We start from the raw sequence: 17,842 nt of genomic DNA, 5'->3' as shown, positions 1-17,842 counted from the left end.
AACGGATTTTGGGTCGCACTCTACAGCCCAGTGTCAGAAAGCTGGGTTTGCGTCCAAGATCTTGGGTCTTCCAGCAGGACAATGACCCCAAACATACATCAAAAGGCACCCAGAAATGGATGGCAACAAAGCGCTGGAGAGATCTGAAGTGGCAGCAATGGGTCCAGATCTAAATCCCATTGAACACCTGTGGAGAGATCTTAATATTGCTGTTGGGAAAAGGCGCCCTTTATAGTACTAAGAGGTCAAGATGCCTTTACAGTACAATCACTAACCGACTGGATAGTAGAATATTGCTACATTACATAATACTTTATTCACATGTAAATTCTGCAATGATAAAACATACCTTATTTTAATTGAGACGGAAAATCTTTCATTCTCAACTCTGCTACGTACTTGTTTCACCATATCACTGACTAGCAGAGGCTGGTTTATAAGGCACGCACCGTAACCTTCAGACATTGCCCACCTATTCAAGATAAAATTAATTTCATGTTAAGGCCAGGGCTACAGAGACTTTTTCTAGTGCAACTGATTCATTTTTACCATTGAGTGACAGTTACAGTCCACACGATTGCATGCAACTTATTGTATTGCTCTGTCCTGCAGCTGTAGCCCCAAAGATAAGATCAACTGGGAGCGCTACAAAATTGCAGTGAAGAACTGTAACCTACAGATGTGGCTTCATGATTAACTGTTATATTTCTCTAGTAGTGCGATTTGATAGAAGATCAAAGAAAAATCGTCTCAGATTCCCCCCACTGTTTGTCTCCCTTCCTATGTATGCGAGTATGTTTTGCATATGCAATAAAGCATGAAAATATGAAGTAACGGTGAGTGCCGATCTTTCTTTGATCTTCTATCAAATCGCACTACTTTGAACACTATGCAATCAGAGCACCACCACATACTTCACTACAGCTAGTTCCAGCAGTACCTTGTCTCACCGATCCCGTTTAACCGCAGTGCCGTACGCACCTCTTCACATATTGTTATATTTCTCTATTAGATCAGGAAAAAAGATGTCATTTCATATCCCACATGCCAGTCTCAGTCATTAGCTCTTCTTGTACATGAATAAAAATGTGATTCCCAATATTGTACAGGCTTGGACTGGTATATGTGCTACAAAGTTTAGCTGAACTGTAAAATTACTTTTTAAGTTTACAAACCAATTTTTCTCTATATTATAATTAACGGGTACCCCGGTGGAAAACTTATTTTTTTAATCAACTGGTGCCAGAAAGTTAAACAGATTTGTAAATTACTTCTATTAAAAAAAAAACTTAATCCTTCCAGTACTTATTAGCTGCTGAATGCTACAGAGGAAATTATTTTCTTTTAGAACACAAGCTCCTCTGCTGAATCATGAGCACAGTGTTCTCTGCTGACATCTCTGTCCATTTTAAGAACTGTCCAGAATAGAAGAAAATCCTCATAGCAAACATATGCTTCTCTGGACAGTTCCTAAAATGGACAGAGATGTCAGCAGAGAGCACTGTGCTCGTGATGTCAGCAGAGAGCACTGTGTTCCAAAAAGAAATGAATTTCCTCTGTAGTATTCAGTAGCTAATAAGTACTGGAAGGATTAAGATTTTTTTAATAGAAGTAATTTACAAATCTAAAGAGGATATGTGTGCAAAAGTAATAAATAATCTAGAATACATTTTAACCACACCTTAAGAATACGACCCTGCTGGGTACACAATGAAAGAAACTGGAAACAGATAGTTTGAAAAAAATGAAGAGATTTATTAAAAGTCAGTCTTTGTGCTAGTTTAGACTGTGCTGCCCATAGTCTATAGAAAGATGAATGGTTGTTTCTCACTCTAGCAGCTGGTATCGTTCTGCGATGGGCCGAAGATCATAAGTCCTGCAGTAGCTAAGATGTTACCGGCGGTGGATAAGCAGGGTCATCTTTACGAGCTTGTTCGATAAAGGGCACCGGCAAGAGACTCCTATGTGAGCGGTCCGCGATGTCGGTATGCATCCGTTCAGGTATCGGGCCCTCACTCAGTTGTTTGCGGCTGGATGCTCGTGGTGGAGGCAGCGGTCTTGCTGTGCGCTCAATAGGTGGAACTCTTAGATTAATGCAGCAGGTGCAAAGAATCAAAGAGTGCATTAATCTAAGAGTTCCACCTATTGAGCGCACAGCAAGACCGCTGCCTCCACCACGAGCATCCAGCCGCAAACAACTGAGTGAGGGCCCGATACCTGAACGGATGCATACCGACATTGCGGACCGCTCACATAGGAGTCTCTTGCTGGTGCCCTTTATCGAACAAGCTCGTAAAGATTACCCTGCTTATCCACCGCCGGTAACATAGCAGCTACTGCAGGACTTATCATCTTTGGCCCGTTGCAGTACGGGACCAGCTGCTAAGGTGAGAAACAACCATTCATCTTTCTATAGACTATGGGCAGCAAAGTCTAAACTAGCACAAATACTGACTTTTCATCTAACATTTTTTTTTCCGGATTAACAGTTTATTCCGGACCATCGGCATTTGCTAACATTTATTTTTGCTGGCATCTTCAATTGGTAGTTGCTCTTCAATATTCACTACAATCTGCCATTAGGGCCCAATGGCAGTAAATTTCAACATATATTTAATATTGCTGAGTATGATTTTATATGTTAACAGTTTCTTTCATTGTGTACCCGGCAGGGTGGTATTCTTGAGGTGTGGTTAAAATTTATTCTAGATAATTTACAAATCTGTTTAACTTTCTGGCACCAGTTGATACAGTCATAAGATTACAATACAAAGGTCAGTGCAACAGATAAGAAATATTCACCGCAATAACTTCTAAACTAAACAATTGACCAGATAAAATCTTATAGGCCAGGAGCCATTCACACCAGCATTTGGTTCTAAGAATTATTTATGAAGGGCAATAAACAAAACAGGCATTTAAATATTATTCAGCCTTTTAGGTGGCAAGTTTGTAACTTTGTAAGTACCTATCTGACCAATTTTGTTCCTTTTGACGAGCAGAGATGTCAGTTCGGCTTGGTGGACAAAGCGGCTTCCCAGATTTAATTGCCCAATGTAATTTCTTCATAATGTCCACAACTGGAGCATTGGTGCATCTGAGAACACATTCCTTAGCTCCAAAGCCCCCCTCCCCCCCCCCCCTCCTTATGATGACCCTTGCTGGGCCACGCTGACCATTGTGGTTCTTCAATTGCAATTTTTCTGCAACAGCAGATAATTGGATTTCTGCTCTGACTTCTCGATTGGACTATGTTTTCTGTGCCTCTAAAAGATTTGAGATTCAGTTTGGGGTTCCATCATTTTTGTCTTGTCTGTGAAATGATTCTATTCCCCTGTCATTGTTGGGATTTATACAGTGCTCAAAAAAATTAAGGGAACACTAAGATAACACATCCTTGAGCTGAATGAATGAACTAATCGTATGAAATACTTTCGTCTTTACATAACAAAATCACACAAAAATTATCAATGGAAATCAAATTTATCAACCCATGGTGGTCTGGATATGGAGTCACACTCAAAATCAAAGTGGAAAACCACACTACAGGCTGATCCAACTTTGATGTAATGTCCTTACAACAAGTCAAAATGAGGCTCAGTAGTGTGTGTGGCCTCCAGGTGCCCGTATGACCTCCCTACAATGCCTGGGCATGCTCCTGATGAGGTGGCGGACAGCACAACCCCCAACTGTAAGCACAACTCCTGGACAGCACAACCCCCACCTGTAAGCACAACCCCCACCTGTAAGCACAACCCCCACCTGTAGATGTTGTGCCCTCATACAACCCTCATGGAGTCTGTTTCTGACCGTTTTGCAGGGCTCTGGCAGTGCGTCTCCTGCTCCATCTTACACAAAGGCGAAGGTAGAGGTCCTGCTGCTGGGTTGTTGCCCTCCTACGGCCTCCTCCACATCTCCTGATGTACTGGCCTGTCTCCTGGTAGCACCTCCATGCTCTGGACACTAAGCTGACAAACACAACAAAACTTCTTGCCACAGCTCGCATTGATGTGACATACTGGATGAGCTGCACTACACGAGCCACTTGTGTGGGTTGTAGACTCAGTCTCATGCTACCACTAGAGTGAAAGCACCGCCAGTATTCAAAAGTGACCAAAACATCAGCCAGGAAGCATAGGAACTGAGAAGTGGTCTGTGGTCACCACCTGCAGAACCACTCCTTTATTAGGGGCATCTTGCTAATTGCCTATAATTTCCACCTGTTGTCTGTTCCATTTGCACAACAGCATGTGAAATTGATTGTCAATCAGTGTTGCTACCTGAGTGGACAGTGTGATTTCACAGAAGTGTGACTGAGTTACATTGTGTTGTTTAAGTGTTCCCTTTATTTTTATTTTTTTTAAAGTGTATTTTGTTCAAATATTGAATAAAAACAGCCCACAAAACTGCTTTAAAGGACATGGCAACCAATTGTACTTTGTAATGACACCCTTCATTCTACCATAAAATGTGCGGCGCAACAAAAAAAATATGTATGGGAAACTGAAAAACGGCAATTTAGCAAATTTGGGGGGGGGGGGTTGTTTTTACACAGTGTACATTACAGTAAAACTGACATGTTTTCTTTATTCTGTGGGTCAACATGATTATCGTACTGTTAAATATGTTTGAAATTGGCCTATTTAGACCCCTTATACCTTTCTTATTTTTCTGTATACAGGGCTGTTTAAGAGCCCATTTTTGCGCAGTGATCTGTAGGTTTTAACAGTATTTTTTTTTGCATATATGTGACTTTGTGATTACTTTTTTTTCTGAGATGTGATGTTACTGAATTTCAGCACTTTTGGACTTTGGTATTTTTTTACATTTAAGCTGAACATGATGATTAACACTATATTTGAATCATTTGGTAATTTCCGCACACAGTAATACCAAATAGGTTGATTGTTGTTTTTTTTTTTTTTTTTTTTTGAAAAATCAGAAAAAAATAGAAATTGTATTTTTTTTATTGGTGTGTGTGTTTTTTACACTTTTTCTAGTCCGGCAGACCAGAGAAGTAGATCGCAGCAGACAGCTTGGAGCGGGTAAGTGAAGCTCCAGCGGCCATCTTGATCCATCAGACCCCCATGATTACACCGCAAGTGGTCTGATTAATCCCCCCAAGACCCGCAGATACTTCAGATGATGTGATCGGCGTTGATCAGGGCAACTTAAGGGTTAATGGTGGGCATCAGCGTAAACACTGATGTCCGCCATTATCAGTGAGTTCCCGGATGCTATCAGCTCACATGCCATGTAGCAAGTGCTGCTCCTGCTCTTGCATCATAGCCTAGTCACAAATGAACGGTGCTGTGCGCAATGTTACTCGCTGCAGCACCGTACATTTACAGCACATGTTCTTAAGGGGTTAAAAACTACAAATCAGAGGTTTCAGCTATAGCCTTTGAAAATCACGAAGAGCTTAACAAAATTGGCAAAAAATTATAAAACCAGCAAAAGTTTACAAGGAATGGCCGCTACTATATGAAGCTACTGTAAGAAGAGGGAGGAACAGCTGTAGTTGGGGCCAGAGATGGTAACACATCATGTAATCCACTGAACTGACTTATAGGGGTACTCTGGTGGAAAACAATCTTTTTTTTTTTTTTTTTTTTTTTTTTTTTTTAAATCAACTGGCTCCAGAAAGTTAAACAGATTTGTAAATTAATTCAATGTAAAAACCTTAATCCTTCCAGTACTTATCAGCTGCTGTATGCTCCACAGGAAGCAAATCCCCATAGCAAACCCATACTGCTCTAGACAGTTCCTGACATGCACTGTGGTCAGACAGAAAATAAATAAAAAAAAGAAAATAACTTCCTCTGGAGCACACATCAGCTGATAAGTACTGGAAGGATTAAGCTTTTTAAATAGAAGTAATTTACAATCCTGTTTAACTTTCTGGCACCAGTTCATTAAAAAAAAAATTGTTTTACACCGGTGTACCCCTTTAATGTAGATATCGGCCTAGGTTAAATAAAATGAATGTATGCAAAGCTCCAGGACCAGATGGATTACACGAAAGAGTTCATCGAGAACTAACTTCAGTAAATTCTGTACTTCTGTTCATGATATTTAGAGATTCTCTGGTGTCTCATATTGAGCTTTTTAAAACGTGACTCTGCTACAGGGGCTGAAAAGTTAGCGTAGTTCATGATATAGTGTCTCTACCTGTGTTTGATGGCTGGTCTCGCATTTTAGCAGCACACAAAATGAGTGTTGTCTCCAAGGTTGCAGTGTGGCCCGAAACATAACATCACATTACTAGCCAGGTGTTGAAAGTTAGCCTGTCTGAGATTCAATGGGTGGAGCGACCGCTTGCATGCAATTGTAGTTTACAGTACAGCATGCAAGGCAGCTCAGGTGTGCTGCAATGGGTGGGGTGGCGGATGTGTGGGAGGAAGAAAAATGACCTCACCCTTACAAACAAGGGATCCTGGGACTTGTAATTAGAGGGAGGGAACTCCAACAGGAAATATGAATATGTGTATATATACGTCAGTGCAGGGGACCAGAGAAGAGTGGCCGGCCGCATCTATACATTATACAGGAGGATTGCAACGGGCTATCTGTCAATTAGTACAGGTACTACTACTCCCATCATGGAACAGTGTTCCATGCTGGGAGTAGTAGTACAACCTAAAAAATGTAAAACAAAAAGTGAAAAACACACACACAATAAATTTTAATTATTGTCGGTTACATTTTTACTGCTTTACCCGCACACATAAATTGATCTCTGTTTAAAAATGTATAAACATTTCGTAATAAAAAAGATAAATTTCGTTAGATACAATTTTTTCCATCAATACTATATCATTTTTATAATTTTTTTTTAGAGTACCCTACGAAATTTTAATAAAAAAGGTATCTCCATAATTTTTTTTGGATCGCTAAAGTCCAAAAAAGAATAAAAACCGCCTGCAAAAATGCAAAATTTAAAACCAACATGGCGTTTTTCTTGGCGTTTTTGCTCTCCCATAGACTTTTATGGGAGGAAAACGCCACGATTTTAGGGCAAAAAACGCCAAACTAGGTTTTGTCGGGCATTTTGAAAATCCAGCCTCTGAGCCCGAAATTGCTGAAAAACGCCAAAAGGATTAAAAAAAACGCCAAACTGAAAAATGCCAAGTGAATCTGGCATTTTGCAGTTTACTATTGACTTGCAGCTAACATCTGGCCGCGGCGTTTTTTCACTGAAAAAACGCTGTGCGGGAAAATTGGCGTTTTTAAAGGGGTACTCCGGTGAAAACCTTTTTTCTTTTAAATCAACTGGTGGCAGAAAGTTAAACATATTTGTAAATTACTTCTATTAAAAAATCTTAACCCTTCCAGTACTTATTAGCTGCTGAATGCTACAGAGGAAATTCCTTTCTTTTTGGAACACTGATGACATCACGAGCACAGTGCTCTCTGCTGACATCTCTGTCCATTTTAGCAACCATGCATAGCAGATGTATGCTAATCGCAGCATGGTGGTTCAGTGGTTAACACTGCTGCCTTGCAGTGCTGGGGACTTGGGTTAAAATCCCACTAAGGACAACAATAAATAAAGCGTTATTATTATTATAATAACGTCAGCAGAGAGAACTGTGTTCGTGATGTCATCAGAGAGCATTCTAAAAAGAAAAGAATTTCCTCTGTAGTATTCAGCAGCTAATAAGTACAGGAAGGATTAAGATTTTTTAATAGAAGTAATTTACAAATATGTTTAACTTTCTGCCACCAGTTGATTTAAAAGAAAAAAGGTTTTCACCGGACCCCTTTAATGGCGTTTTTGCTATAAAAAAAACCTCAGTGGAGTTCCAGCCTTTCTCTGTTTTGCAGAGGACACCAAGCTTTGTAGCATGGAACAGTCTAGAAGATATGCATAGGCTACAAGATGACTTGAAGACATTGGGTGTTTGGACAACCATTTGGCAAATGAGGTTCATTGTGGATAAATGTAAAGTAACGCATCTTGTTATTAATAACCTGTATGCATCATATGTCCAAGGGGGAGAAAAACTGGGAGAGTGACTGGTAGAGAAGGATCTGGGTGTACTTGTAGATCATAGTCTACAGAAAAGCATGCAATGTCAGGCTGCAGCTTCTAAGGCCAGCAGGATATTGTCATGTATTAAAACAAGAATGAACTCGTGGAACAGGGACATAATTTTACCGCTTTACAAAGCATTGGACTAACCTGAAAAATGTGGTTCAGTTTTGGGCACCAGTTCATTAAAAATATTTTCTGGATCAGGAAAAAGGTATGTAACTAAACTAATAAGGGTCATAGAACATCTAAGTTATAAGGATTGAGGCAAGACATTTAAGTTGGGATATGATCAACTTATTTCAGTCTATAAATGGACTATACAAAAAGACATAAAGGACACTCCAGAAAAATGAGTTTAGTCTGCAGGGGCGACAAGCCTTCTTTACCATAAGAACTGTGAATTTATGGAATAGTTTACCTCAGCAACTGGTCACATGAAAAAGAGAGTGCTTCAAACCAGGCTTAGACAAATTCTTAGAACAAAATAACTTTAATGTGTATATAGAAATATAAAATCACACCCCTCCCATTCATCCATCTTTTCCCCTATTTGGTTTAACTTGATGGACATCTGCCTTTTTTTCAACAATACTATGTAACCATGTAAGATATTTCATTTTGAAAACTACTTTAAAGTTATGCAAGAATTTAGAAAGCCCCTGATAAACTAACAACTGATGCCCTTTTGGTTTTCACCAGTAGTACTAATTCCTTTTGCAGCAGATGTATAGAATATGTTTTTGATTCTGAAAATTCTCTAATAATCCAGTCTCTATTCACTGATCACTGTATACATAGGAAACAATTTAATTGGCAGCTCACTCACTTAACAACCAAGTGCCCACTAATAGTAACACCTTATAATACTATATTAGAAAGTACAAACAGAAAAAGGGGAAGATATGGACTCCTTCAGGTTTCACAAACAGTCTTAATTTTTTTGGGGGGGTAGATTAAAAGAATATATATATATATATATATATATATATATGTATATATACGCACAGTCATGGCCGTAAATGTTGGCACTCCTGAACTTTTTCTAGAAAATGAAGAATTTCTCTCAGAAAAGGATTGCAGTAACAGTTTTTTTCACATTTTTTTCCCCTTTGTGTGTATTGGAACTAAACCAAAAAAGGGAGGAAAAAAAGCAAATTGGACATAATATCACACCAAACTCCAAAAATGGGCTGGACAAAATTATTGGCACCCTTTCAAAATTGTGTAAAAATAAGATTGTTTCAAGCATGTTATGCTCCTTTAAACTCACCTTGGGCAAGTAACAGGTGTGAGCAATATAAAAATCACACCTGAAAGCAGATAAAAAGGAGAGAAGTTCACTTAGTCTTTGCATTGTGTGTGTCTGTGTGTGCCACACTAAGCACGGACAACAGAAAGAGGAGAAGAGAACTGTCTGAGGACTTGAGCACCAAAATTGTGGAAAAATAAACAAATTTCAAGGTTACGGATGGTGGATAAGCAGCTCCAAACAAGTTCCAAAGATATTCAAGCTGTCCTACAGGCTCAGGAGCATCAGTGTCAGCGCAAACTATCCGTCGACATTTAAATGAAATATAATGCTATGGCAAGAGACCCAGGAGGACCCCACTGCTGACACAGACAAATAAAAAAAGCAAGACTACATTTTGCCAAAATGAACATGAGTAAGCCAAAATCCTGGGAAAACATCTTGTGGACAGATGAGATCAAGATAGAGCTTTTTGGTAAAGCACATCATTCTACGGTTTGCCGAAAACGGAATGATGCCTACAAAGTAAAGAACACAGTAACTACAGTGAAATATGGTGGAGGTTCAATGATGTTTTGGGGTTGTTTTGCTTCCTCTGGCACTGGGTTCCTTGAATGTGTGCAAGGCATCATGAAATCTGAGAATTACCAATGGATTTTGGGTCGCACTGTACAGCCCAGTGTCAGAAAGCTGGGTTTGCGTCCAAGATCTTGGGTCTTCCAGCAGTACAATGACCCCAAACACACGTCAAAAAGCACACAGAAATGGATGGCAACAAAGCGCTGGAGAGTACTGAAGTTGCCAGCAATCTAAATCCCATTGAACACCTGTGGAGAGATCATAAAATTGCTGTTGGGAAAAGGTGCCCTTCCAATAAGAGACCTGGAGGAGTAACACATGTTTTGCTATACACGTTTATTCCCTTTGTGTGTATTGGAATTAAACAAAAAAAAAAGGGAGGAAAAAAAGAATTTAAGAAAGGTGGTGTGGCTCACTCAGAGAGAAAATATACCTGAGGTGAACTGGTGTTACCTTCACTAGAGATGAGTGAACTTACATTAAATTCGATTCGTCACGAACTTCTCGGCTCGGCAGTTGATGACTTTTCCTGCATAAATTAGTTCAGCTTTCCGGTGCTCCGGTGGGCTGGAAAAGGTGGATACAGTCCTAGGAGACTCTTTCCTAGGAATGTATCCACCTTTTCCAGCCCACCGGAGCACCTGAAGGCTGAACTAATTTACGCAGGAAAAGTCATCAACTGCCGAGCCGAGAAGTTCATCTCTAACCTTCACCCAAAGGTCTATAGAATAGGAAAATATTGGTATAGTTGAATAGTTCAACTACATAACCAGTCCTCAAGGTATATAGAAAATAATGGAAGAAATATAGAAGAAATATAGAGTATGATCCAAGTAGATAAATAATGGTAGTTTATTAATAAATCACAAATAATTATTAGTCACTAATGTTCACTGCCCATGCAGGGCCCTTGGATGGGACATAGAACTCAGTGTGTGTGACAATAGGTATTAAAATATGATGTAAATAGGAAAAGATTAAAAATAAATCAAGATATATTGAAAATATATTAAAAATACAATGGACCCAATTCTTGCATCTATAAAGTTCAAATGTCGCCCAATGGTTGAAAAGTCTAGTGGTAAAGTTCAATGAAGTAGTGTCCTGATAGTCTTTGTGTACAGTATCAGTTACTGATGGTACAGTGTTACAAACTGTACAATGGCACTCTTGTGTAGATTATGTAGCAGTAATCGTTGATGGCACAGTATTGTAGAAAATAACATAGGTTTCTAGTTGCTACTGTCAGTTCAGAAATGTCATTGACTATAGAGCTATCGCAACAATCATTGGTGATACAGTGTTGCAAACTGTATCAGGATAATATCCTGATACAACCATTGGGCAACATTTGAACTATATAGATGCAAGAATTGAGTCCATTGTATTTTTAATATATTTTCAATATATCTTGATTTATTTTTAATCTATTCCTATTTACATCATATTTTAATACCTATTGTCACACACACTGAGTTCTATGTCCCATGCAAGGGCTCTGCATGGGCAGTGAACATTAGTGACTAACAATTATTTGTGATTTATTAATAAACTACCATTATTTATCTACTTGGATCATACTCTATATTTCTTCCTTTATTTTCTATATACCTTGAGGACTGGTTATTTAGTTGAACTATTCAACTATACCAATATTTTCCTAGGAAAAAAAAAATTGGACATTATGTCACACCAAACTCCAAAAATGGGCTGGACAAAATTATTGGCATCCTTAACTTAATATTTGGTTGCACACCCTTTGGAAAAAAAAAAAAAAAATTAAATCAGTCGCTTCCTATAACCATCAATAGGCTTCTTACATCTCTCAGAATGTTGGACCACTTTTCCTTTGCAAACTGCTCCAGGTCACTCTTTTCCCAACAGCAATTTTAAGATCTCTCCCCATGTGTTCAATGGGATTAAGATCTGGACTCATTGCTGGCAACTTCAGAACTCTCCAGCGCCTTGTTGCCATCCACTTTCACGTACGTTTGGGGTCATTGTCCTGCTGGAAAACCCAAGATCTCAGGCACAAACCCAGCTTTCTGACACTGGGCTGTACATTGCGACCCAGAGCCCAGAGGCAGCAAAACAACCCCAAAACATAATTGAACCTCCACCATATTTAACTGTAGTTACTGTGTTTTTTTTTTTGTAGGCCTAATTCTATTTTTGGTAAACAGTAGAATGATGTGTTTTACCAAGAAGCTCTATCTTGGTCTCATCTGTCAACAAGATGTTTTCCCAGAAGGATTTTGGCTTACTCAAAGTTCATTGTGGCAAAATGTAGTCTTGCTTTTCTGTGTCCCTGTGTAAGCAGTGGGGTCCTCCTGGGAGTCCTGCCATAGCGTTTCATTTCATTTAAATGTCGACGGATAGTTCGCACTGACACTGATGCTCCCTGAGCCTGCAGTACAGCTTGATTATCTTTGGAACTTAATTGGGGCTGCTTATCCACCATCCGGACTATCCTGCGTTGACACCTTTCATCAATTTTTCTCTTCCGTCCACGCCCAGGGTGATTAGCTACAATGCCATGGGTTGCAAACTTCTTGATAATGTTGTGCACTGTGGACAAAGGCAAATCTAGATCTCTGGAGATGGACTTGTAACTTTGAGATTGTTGATATTTTTCCACAATTTTGGTTCTCAAGTCCTCAGACCAGTGTTTCCCAACCTTTTTCGGCTCGGGGCACCCTTCCGAAATTTTGTTTTTCATGCAGCACCCCGACCAAAGTTGATGAGCAAAAAAAAAAAAAAAGGGAAAAGCACTGCAGGGTGGGGGTGCTACTGCACTGCTGCTTTAGACAGCGACTCACAGGTGACGTCTTCTCTACTCAGCGTCGTTCCTTTTTCTTCTCCATCTGGTCCGGGCCATCATGACAATTTCTTCCAGCCACAATTCTTCACTGTTAAACCTGCAAAACAAACCTATTAGGCTCCGCACTTTTTTTTTTTTTACATGGGTGACAGAGGGGTGTAGAAGAGTGTACATGGGTGGCAGATGGGTGTAGAAGAATGTACATGGGTGACGGGGCAAAGGGGGTGATAGAGGGGTGTACATTGGTGACAGAGGGGTGTTGGGGTGGACAGGAGTGTACATGAGTGTAGAGGGGTGTACATGGGTGATAGGTGTAAAATAGATAGGTGTAAAAGTGTACATGAGTAACAGAGGAGTGTAGAGGAGTTTGCATGGGGGACAGAGGGGTGTAGGGGGTGACAGAGGGGTGTAGAAGAGTGAACATGGGTGACAGAGAGGCGTAGGGTGTGACTGAAGGTGTGTAGGAGTGACAAAAGGGGTGTAGAGGAGTGTACATGGGTGACAGGGGTGTAGAGGAGTGTACATGGGTGACAGGGGTGTAGAGGAGTGTACATGGGTGACAGAGGAGTGTAGAAGAGCATACATGTTACGCTGAGCGCTCCGGGTCCCTGTTCCTCCCCGGAGCGCTCGTGGCGTTCTCCTGAGTGCAGCGCCCCGGTCAGACCCGCTGACCGGGAGCGCTGCTCTAATATCACCGGCGGCTCGCATCCCAAACCCCTCACCTGCCCCGTCCTCTTCCTGTCCAGTCGCGCGCGGCCCCGCTCTCTAGGGCGCGCGCGCGCCAGCTCTCTGAAATTTAAAGGGCCAGTGCACCACTAATTGGTGCCAGGCTCAATTAAGTGTAATCACTCCCTACACATAAAAACCCACTCCCCCTTCCTGTCCTTGCCGGATCTTGTTGCCCTAGTGCCCTGAGAAAGCGTTTTGTGTGTATCCCTAGCCTGTGTATCCAGACCCTTTGCCCCTGACTACGAACCTTTGCCGCCTGCCTTGACCTCTTGCTACGTCCGACCTTGTCTTCACCCTGTCCTTGTGTACCACGCCTATCTCAGCTGTCAGTGAGGTCAAGTCGCTATCAGGGGATACGACCTGGGAGTTACCGCCGCAGCAAGTCCATCCCGCCTTAGAACCGGTCCCCTGGTACGGCCCACGCCATCGCCTCACTGACACAGAGGATCCACTACCCGCATACCGGTCCGGTTCCTGACAGTACATGGGTGACAGAGGGGTGTAGAGGAGTGTACATGGGTGACAGAGGGGTGTACATGGGTGACAGAGGGGTGTATAGGAGTGTACATGGGTGACAGAGGGGTGTAGAAGAGCGTACACGGGTGACAGAGGAGTGTACATGGGTGACAGAGGGGTGTAGAAGAGCGTACACGAGTGACAGAGGGGTGTATATGGGTGACAGGGGTGTACATGGGTGACAAAGGGGTGTAGACAAGTGTACATGGGTGACAGAAGGGTGTACATGGGTGACAGAGGGGTGTAAAAGAGTGTACATGGGTGACAGAGGGGTGTAGAGGAGTGTACATGGGTGACAGAGGGGTGTAGAGGAGTGTACATAGGTGACAGAGGGATATTGGGGGGTGACCGAGAGGTATAGAAGAGTGAACATGGATGACGGGGGCATATGGAGTGAAAGAGGGGTGGACAGGAGTGACAAGGTGGTAACAGAGGGGTGGACAGAGGTGACAAAGGGGTGAATAGGGGCTGGACATAGGTGAAAAGGATGTAGTCAGAATGGTGGAAAATGGAGGGTGAACATGGGTGACAGGGGGTTGGATAGCGGGGGTGGACATGGGAGACAGGGGGTCAGAGGGGTGGACAAGGGGGTAAAAGAGGGGTGGACAGGAGTGACAGAGAGGGGTGGACTGGGGTGACAAAGGGAGAGAGGGGTGAATAGGGGGGTGGACGGGGGGGGGGGTGTGAACATGGGTGACAGGAATGGACAGGGGGTGGACAAGGCAGACATGGATGACAGGGGGATGGACATGGGTGACAGAGATGGACAAGGCGGACATGGATGACAGAAAAGTGGACATGGGTGACAGGGATGGACAGGGGGGTGGACAAGGATGACAGGAGGGTGGATATGGGTGACAGGGGGTGGACATGGGTGACAGGGGGTGGACATGGGTGACAGGGATGGACAGGGACAAGGCGGACATGGATGACAGGAGGGTGGACATGGGTGACGGGGGGTGGACATGGGGGTGACAGGAGGGTGGACATGGGTGACAGGGATGGACAGGTGGGTGGACAATGCGGACATGGATGATGGGAGGGTGGACATGGGTGACAGGGGGGTGGACAAGGCAGACATGGATGACAGGAGGATGGACATGGGTGACGGGGGGGTGGGTGGACATGGAAGACAGGAGGGTGGACATGGGAGACAGGAGGGTGGACATGGGTGACAGGGATGGACAGGTAGGTGGACAAGATGGACATGGATGACAGGAGGCTGGACATGAGTGATGGGGGGGGTGGACATGGAGGTGGACAAGGCGGGCATGGATGACAGGGGGGTGGGCATGAGTGACAGGGGTGGGAGGGAGGACATGGGTGACAGGGATGGACAGGGAAATGGACAAGGCTGACATTGATGACAGGAGTGTGGACATGAGTGACGGGGGGGGGGGGGGGAGGACAGGGTTGAGAAGGGGTAACAGAGGGGTGGAAAGGGTACAGTACCTTAAGCAAGCCGGCACGGGAATCCGGTGCAGCTTGCAGTTCCATGGCACAGGAATCCGGCGCCGACATCTTATAGATGTAGCAGGGCACCATTTTCAGCTTACTGCGCTGCAAGCAGGAGAGGGCGCTGGGGGACGCTGTGTGAGCACGCAGCCTTCCCTTCCCCCTTGTGGTGCCATGAGTCATAGGCACGCAGCCCGGGCCGGACATTTTAGAAAAAAAAAAACTGAAAAATTCATGGCAAAATCCTGCGGCAGCCCAAGCAGTGTCGAACCGCACCCCAGTATGCCGGGGCACCCCGGTTGGGAATTGCTGCCTCAGAAAGTTCTCTTCTCTTCTTTCTGTTGTCCATACTTAGTGTGGCACACACAGACACACAATGCAAAGACTAAGTGAACGTCTCTCCTTTTTATCTGCTTTCAGGTGTGATTTTCTTATTGCCCACACTTGTTACTTGCCACAGGTGAGTTTAAAGGAGCATCACGTGCTTGAAACAATCTTATTTTCCACAATTTTGAAAGGGTGCCAATAATTTTGTCCAGCCAATTTTTGGAGTTTGGTGTGACATTATGTCCAATTAGCTTTTTTTCAGCTAATTGGTTCCAATACACACAGGAATAAAACATGTGTATAGCATAACATGAAAAATGTCAAGGGTGCCAACATTTACGGCCATGACTGTATGTCACACTTACCACTCGTGGTTCACAGTCCGCACACCCCAGGAACGGCATCCCGATTCCCTGTTGTATGGGCTGCGGTGTGTAAGTGCGGCAGTCCAAATCGCTCGTCACCACAGGCTGCACATGTGCAGTAGGAGAGGAACTTCTGTCACTGGTTGGGGATTATCGCTGGTTCACTTGCAGGCATTCAGCAGCAGCCCCGCATTGAGAAACAGTTCAGTGTCAAATGTAAGTCCTGCAAAACTCTGTTTGCATGAAGGTTAGATGTCAATCATGTCGGGTATGTTAGGTTACCCCAACAAGGAAGGCTGGACGCGTTTCAGAGTTCCACTTGACCCCTTTTTCAACAATCTCAACAACTTCGCTTCACAACCACAGAACACTTTACATGGATCAGGACTTTCACTGTAACCGGCATGAGCAGTGACTAATAAGACCAGCTTGTTCGATTTTATTTATATATTATTTTAATTTATTTTTGTGTAAGCACATTTATATTTTGTATTACTTTTTTCCCTCTTCTAGTTATTATGAGTGCACTTTGAATTGTGTTTATGTATTGTCTTTTACAATAAACGTTGATTGACAGAAGCCATTATTGCAGCATATATTTCTTTTACTCATTTAGATATATATTTTTTATATTTATTACTATATAAGACTGTTTGTGAAACCTGGAGGAGACCACATCTTCCCCTTTTATGTTTGTACTGTATACATTGGACTGTTAATCTGTAGTATGGTATAGAACTACACCACACATTGCTACAGGATAATTTCAAAGATAATGTTTAACAGGTTTTGCAATTTCTGGACCAAGCAAGCTGAAAACGTGGTGCAATAAAATAGTCTCGTAAAGCAAGCGTAAATAGAGGGAATTCTTTAATGCATTACTCCGGTTTCTTTTGTAAACATTTTAAACTTGTTCACTGGTTTATTTTTGAAAAAAGTGGGCCTTCATAGTGCCCTGTATATGGAGTAATAAAAAAGCTATAGTGGTTGGAATATGGCATTTTTTAAGCACATTTATTTTCATACAAAAAGTTTACATTTGTAAAAGTTAAAGTATTAAAATAAAAAAAACTATCTAAAATTAAATCCATTGTTATTGTATGGATTCAAGAAATAAAGATAACATGTCAATTTAATTGTGAAATGCAGTGCATAGAAACCAAATCCCCAAAAGTTGCAAAATGAATTTTTATTTTTTTTGTTTAGCTGGTTGAAGGAATTCTTTTAGTAAAATGAGTGAGATCATTACAATGTAGAATTGGTCCCGCATAAAAAAGCCCTTAAATATTTCTGTATGTGGAAAATTGAAAGAGTTATAGCTACTGAAAAGCGAGGAGAAAAAATTTAAGACAAAAGGAAAGATCGTTGCATCCTAAAAGTGTAACAGTCATTAACAACAACTTTTGACATGACAATAACACATGTCAAAAAGTTGATGATCATGTCAGATCTCAGTCAGGGAAGCAGGCGGCATTGCACTGCACTCTCCAGCCGGCTGAGAGATCCATACATTTCTCTGTATAGATGTTTTGAATCCTTTTTATAGAAACATTTTTTAAATATGATGTGACAAAAAAAAATATCAACAATTCTGGCATTTGGTACTTTTCTTATTTGTTTATACCTTATGTGTGACAAAGGTGATTAAACTGCCCTAAGTTTTTCACATATATCGGAGTGCTGCTGGATTTCTATGTTGTGGATGTTTTCTGGGACCTGTGACCTAGGTCGATTATCTGAGTTCACCAGTCATTTTATAGCCA

General features: G+C 41.9%; 1 protein-coding gene across 5 annotated transcripts in view; it reads right to left on the bottom strand.

Moving 5' to 3' along the window:
• DUS4L (dihydrouridine synthase 4 like) overlaps positions 1–17,842 on the bottom strand; it is a 48,720-nt gene that overhangs the window by 11,350 nt on the left and 19,528 nt on the right. For all 5 annotated transcript variants that reach the window (XM_056573623.1, XM_056573622.1, XM_056573620.1 and 2 more), the window contains exon 5: positions 350–472. In XM_056573623.1, the coding sequence (XP_056429598.1) occupies positions 350–472 (123 nt within the window). The remainder of the gene's footprint in view (positions 1–349; positions 473–17,842) is intronic.

This window comes from Hyla sarda, chromosome 4, assembly GCF_029499605.1.
Source record: "Hyla sarda isolate aHylSar1 chromosome 4, aHylSar1.hap1, whole genome shotgun sequence".
NCBI classification, from domain to species: domain Eukaryota; kingdom Metazoa; phylum Chordata; class Amphibia; order Anura; family Hylidae; genus Hyla; species Hyla sarda.
Note: the sequence above shows the minus strand (reverse complement) of the source record. Positions and strands in the feature narration are given on the sequence as shown.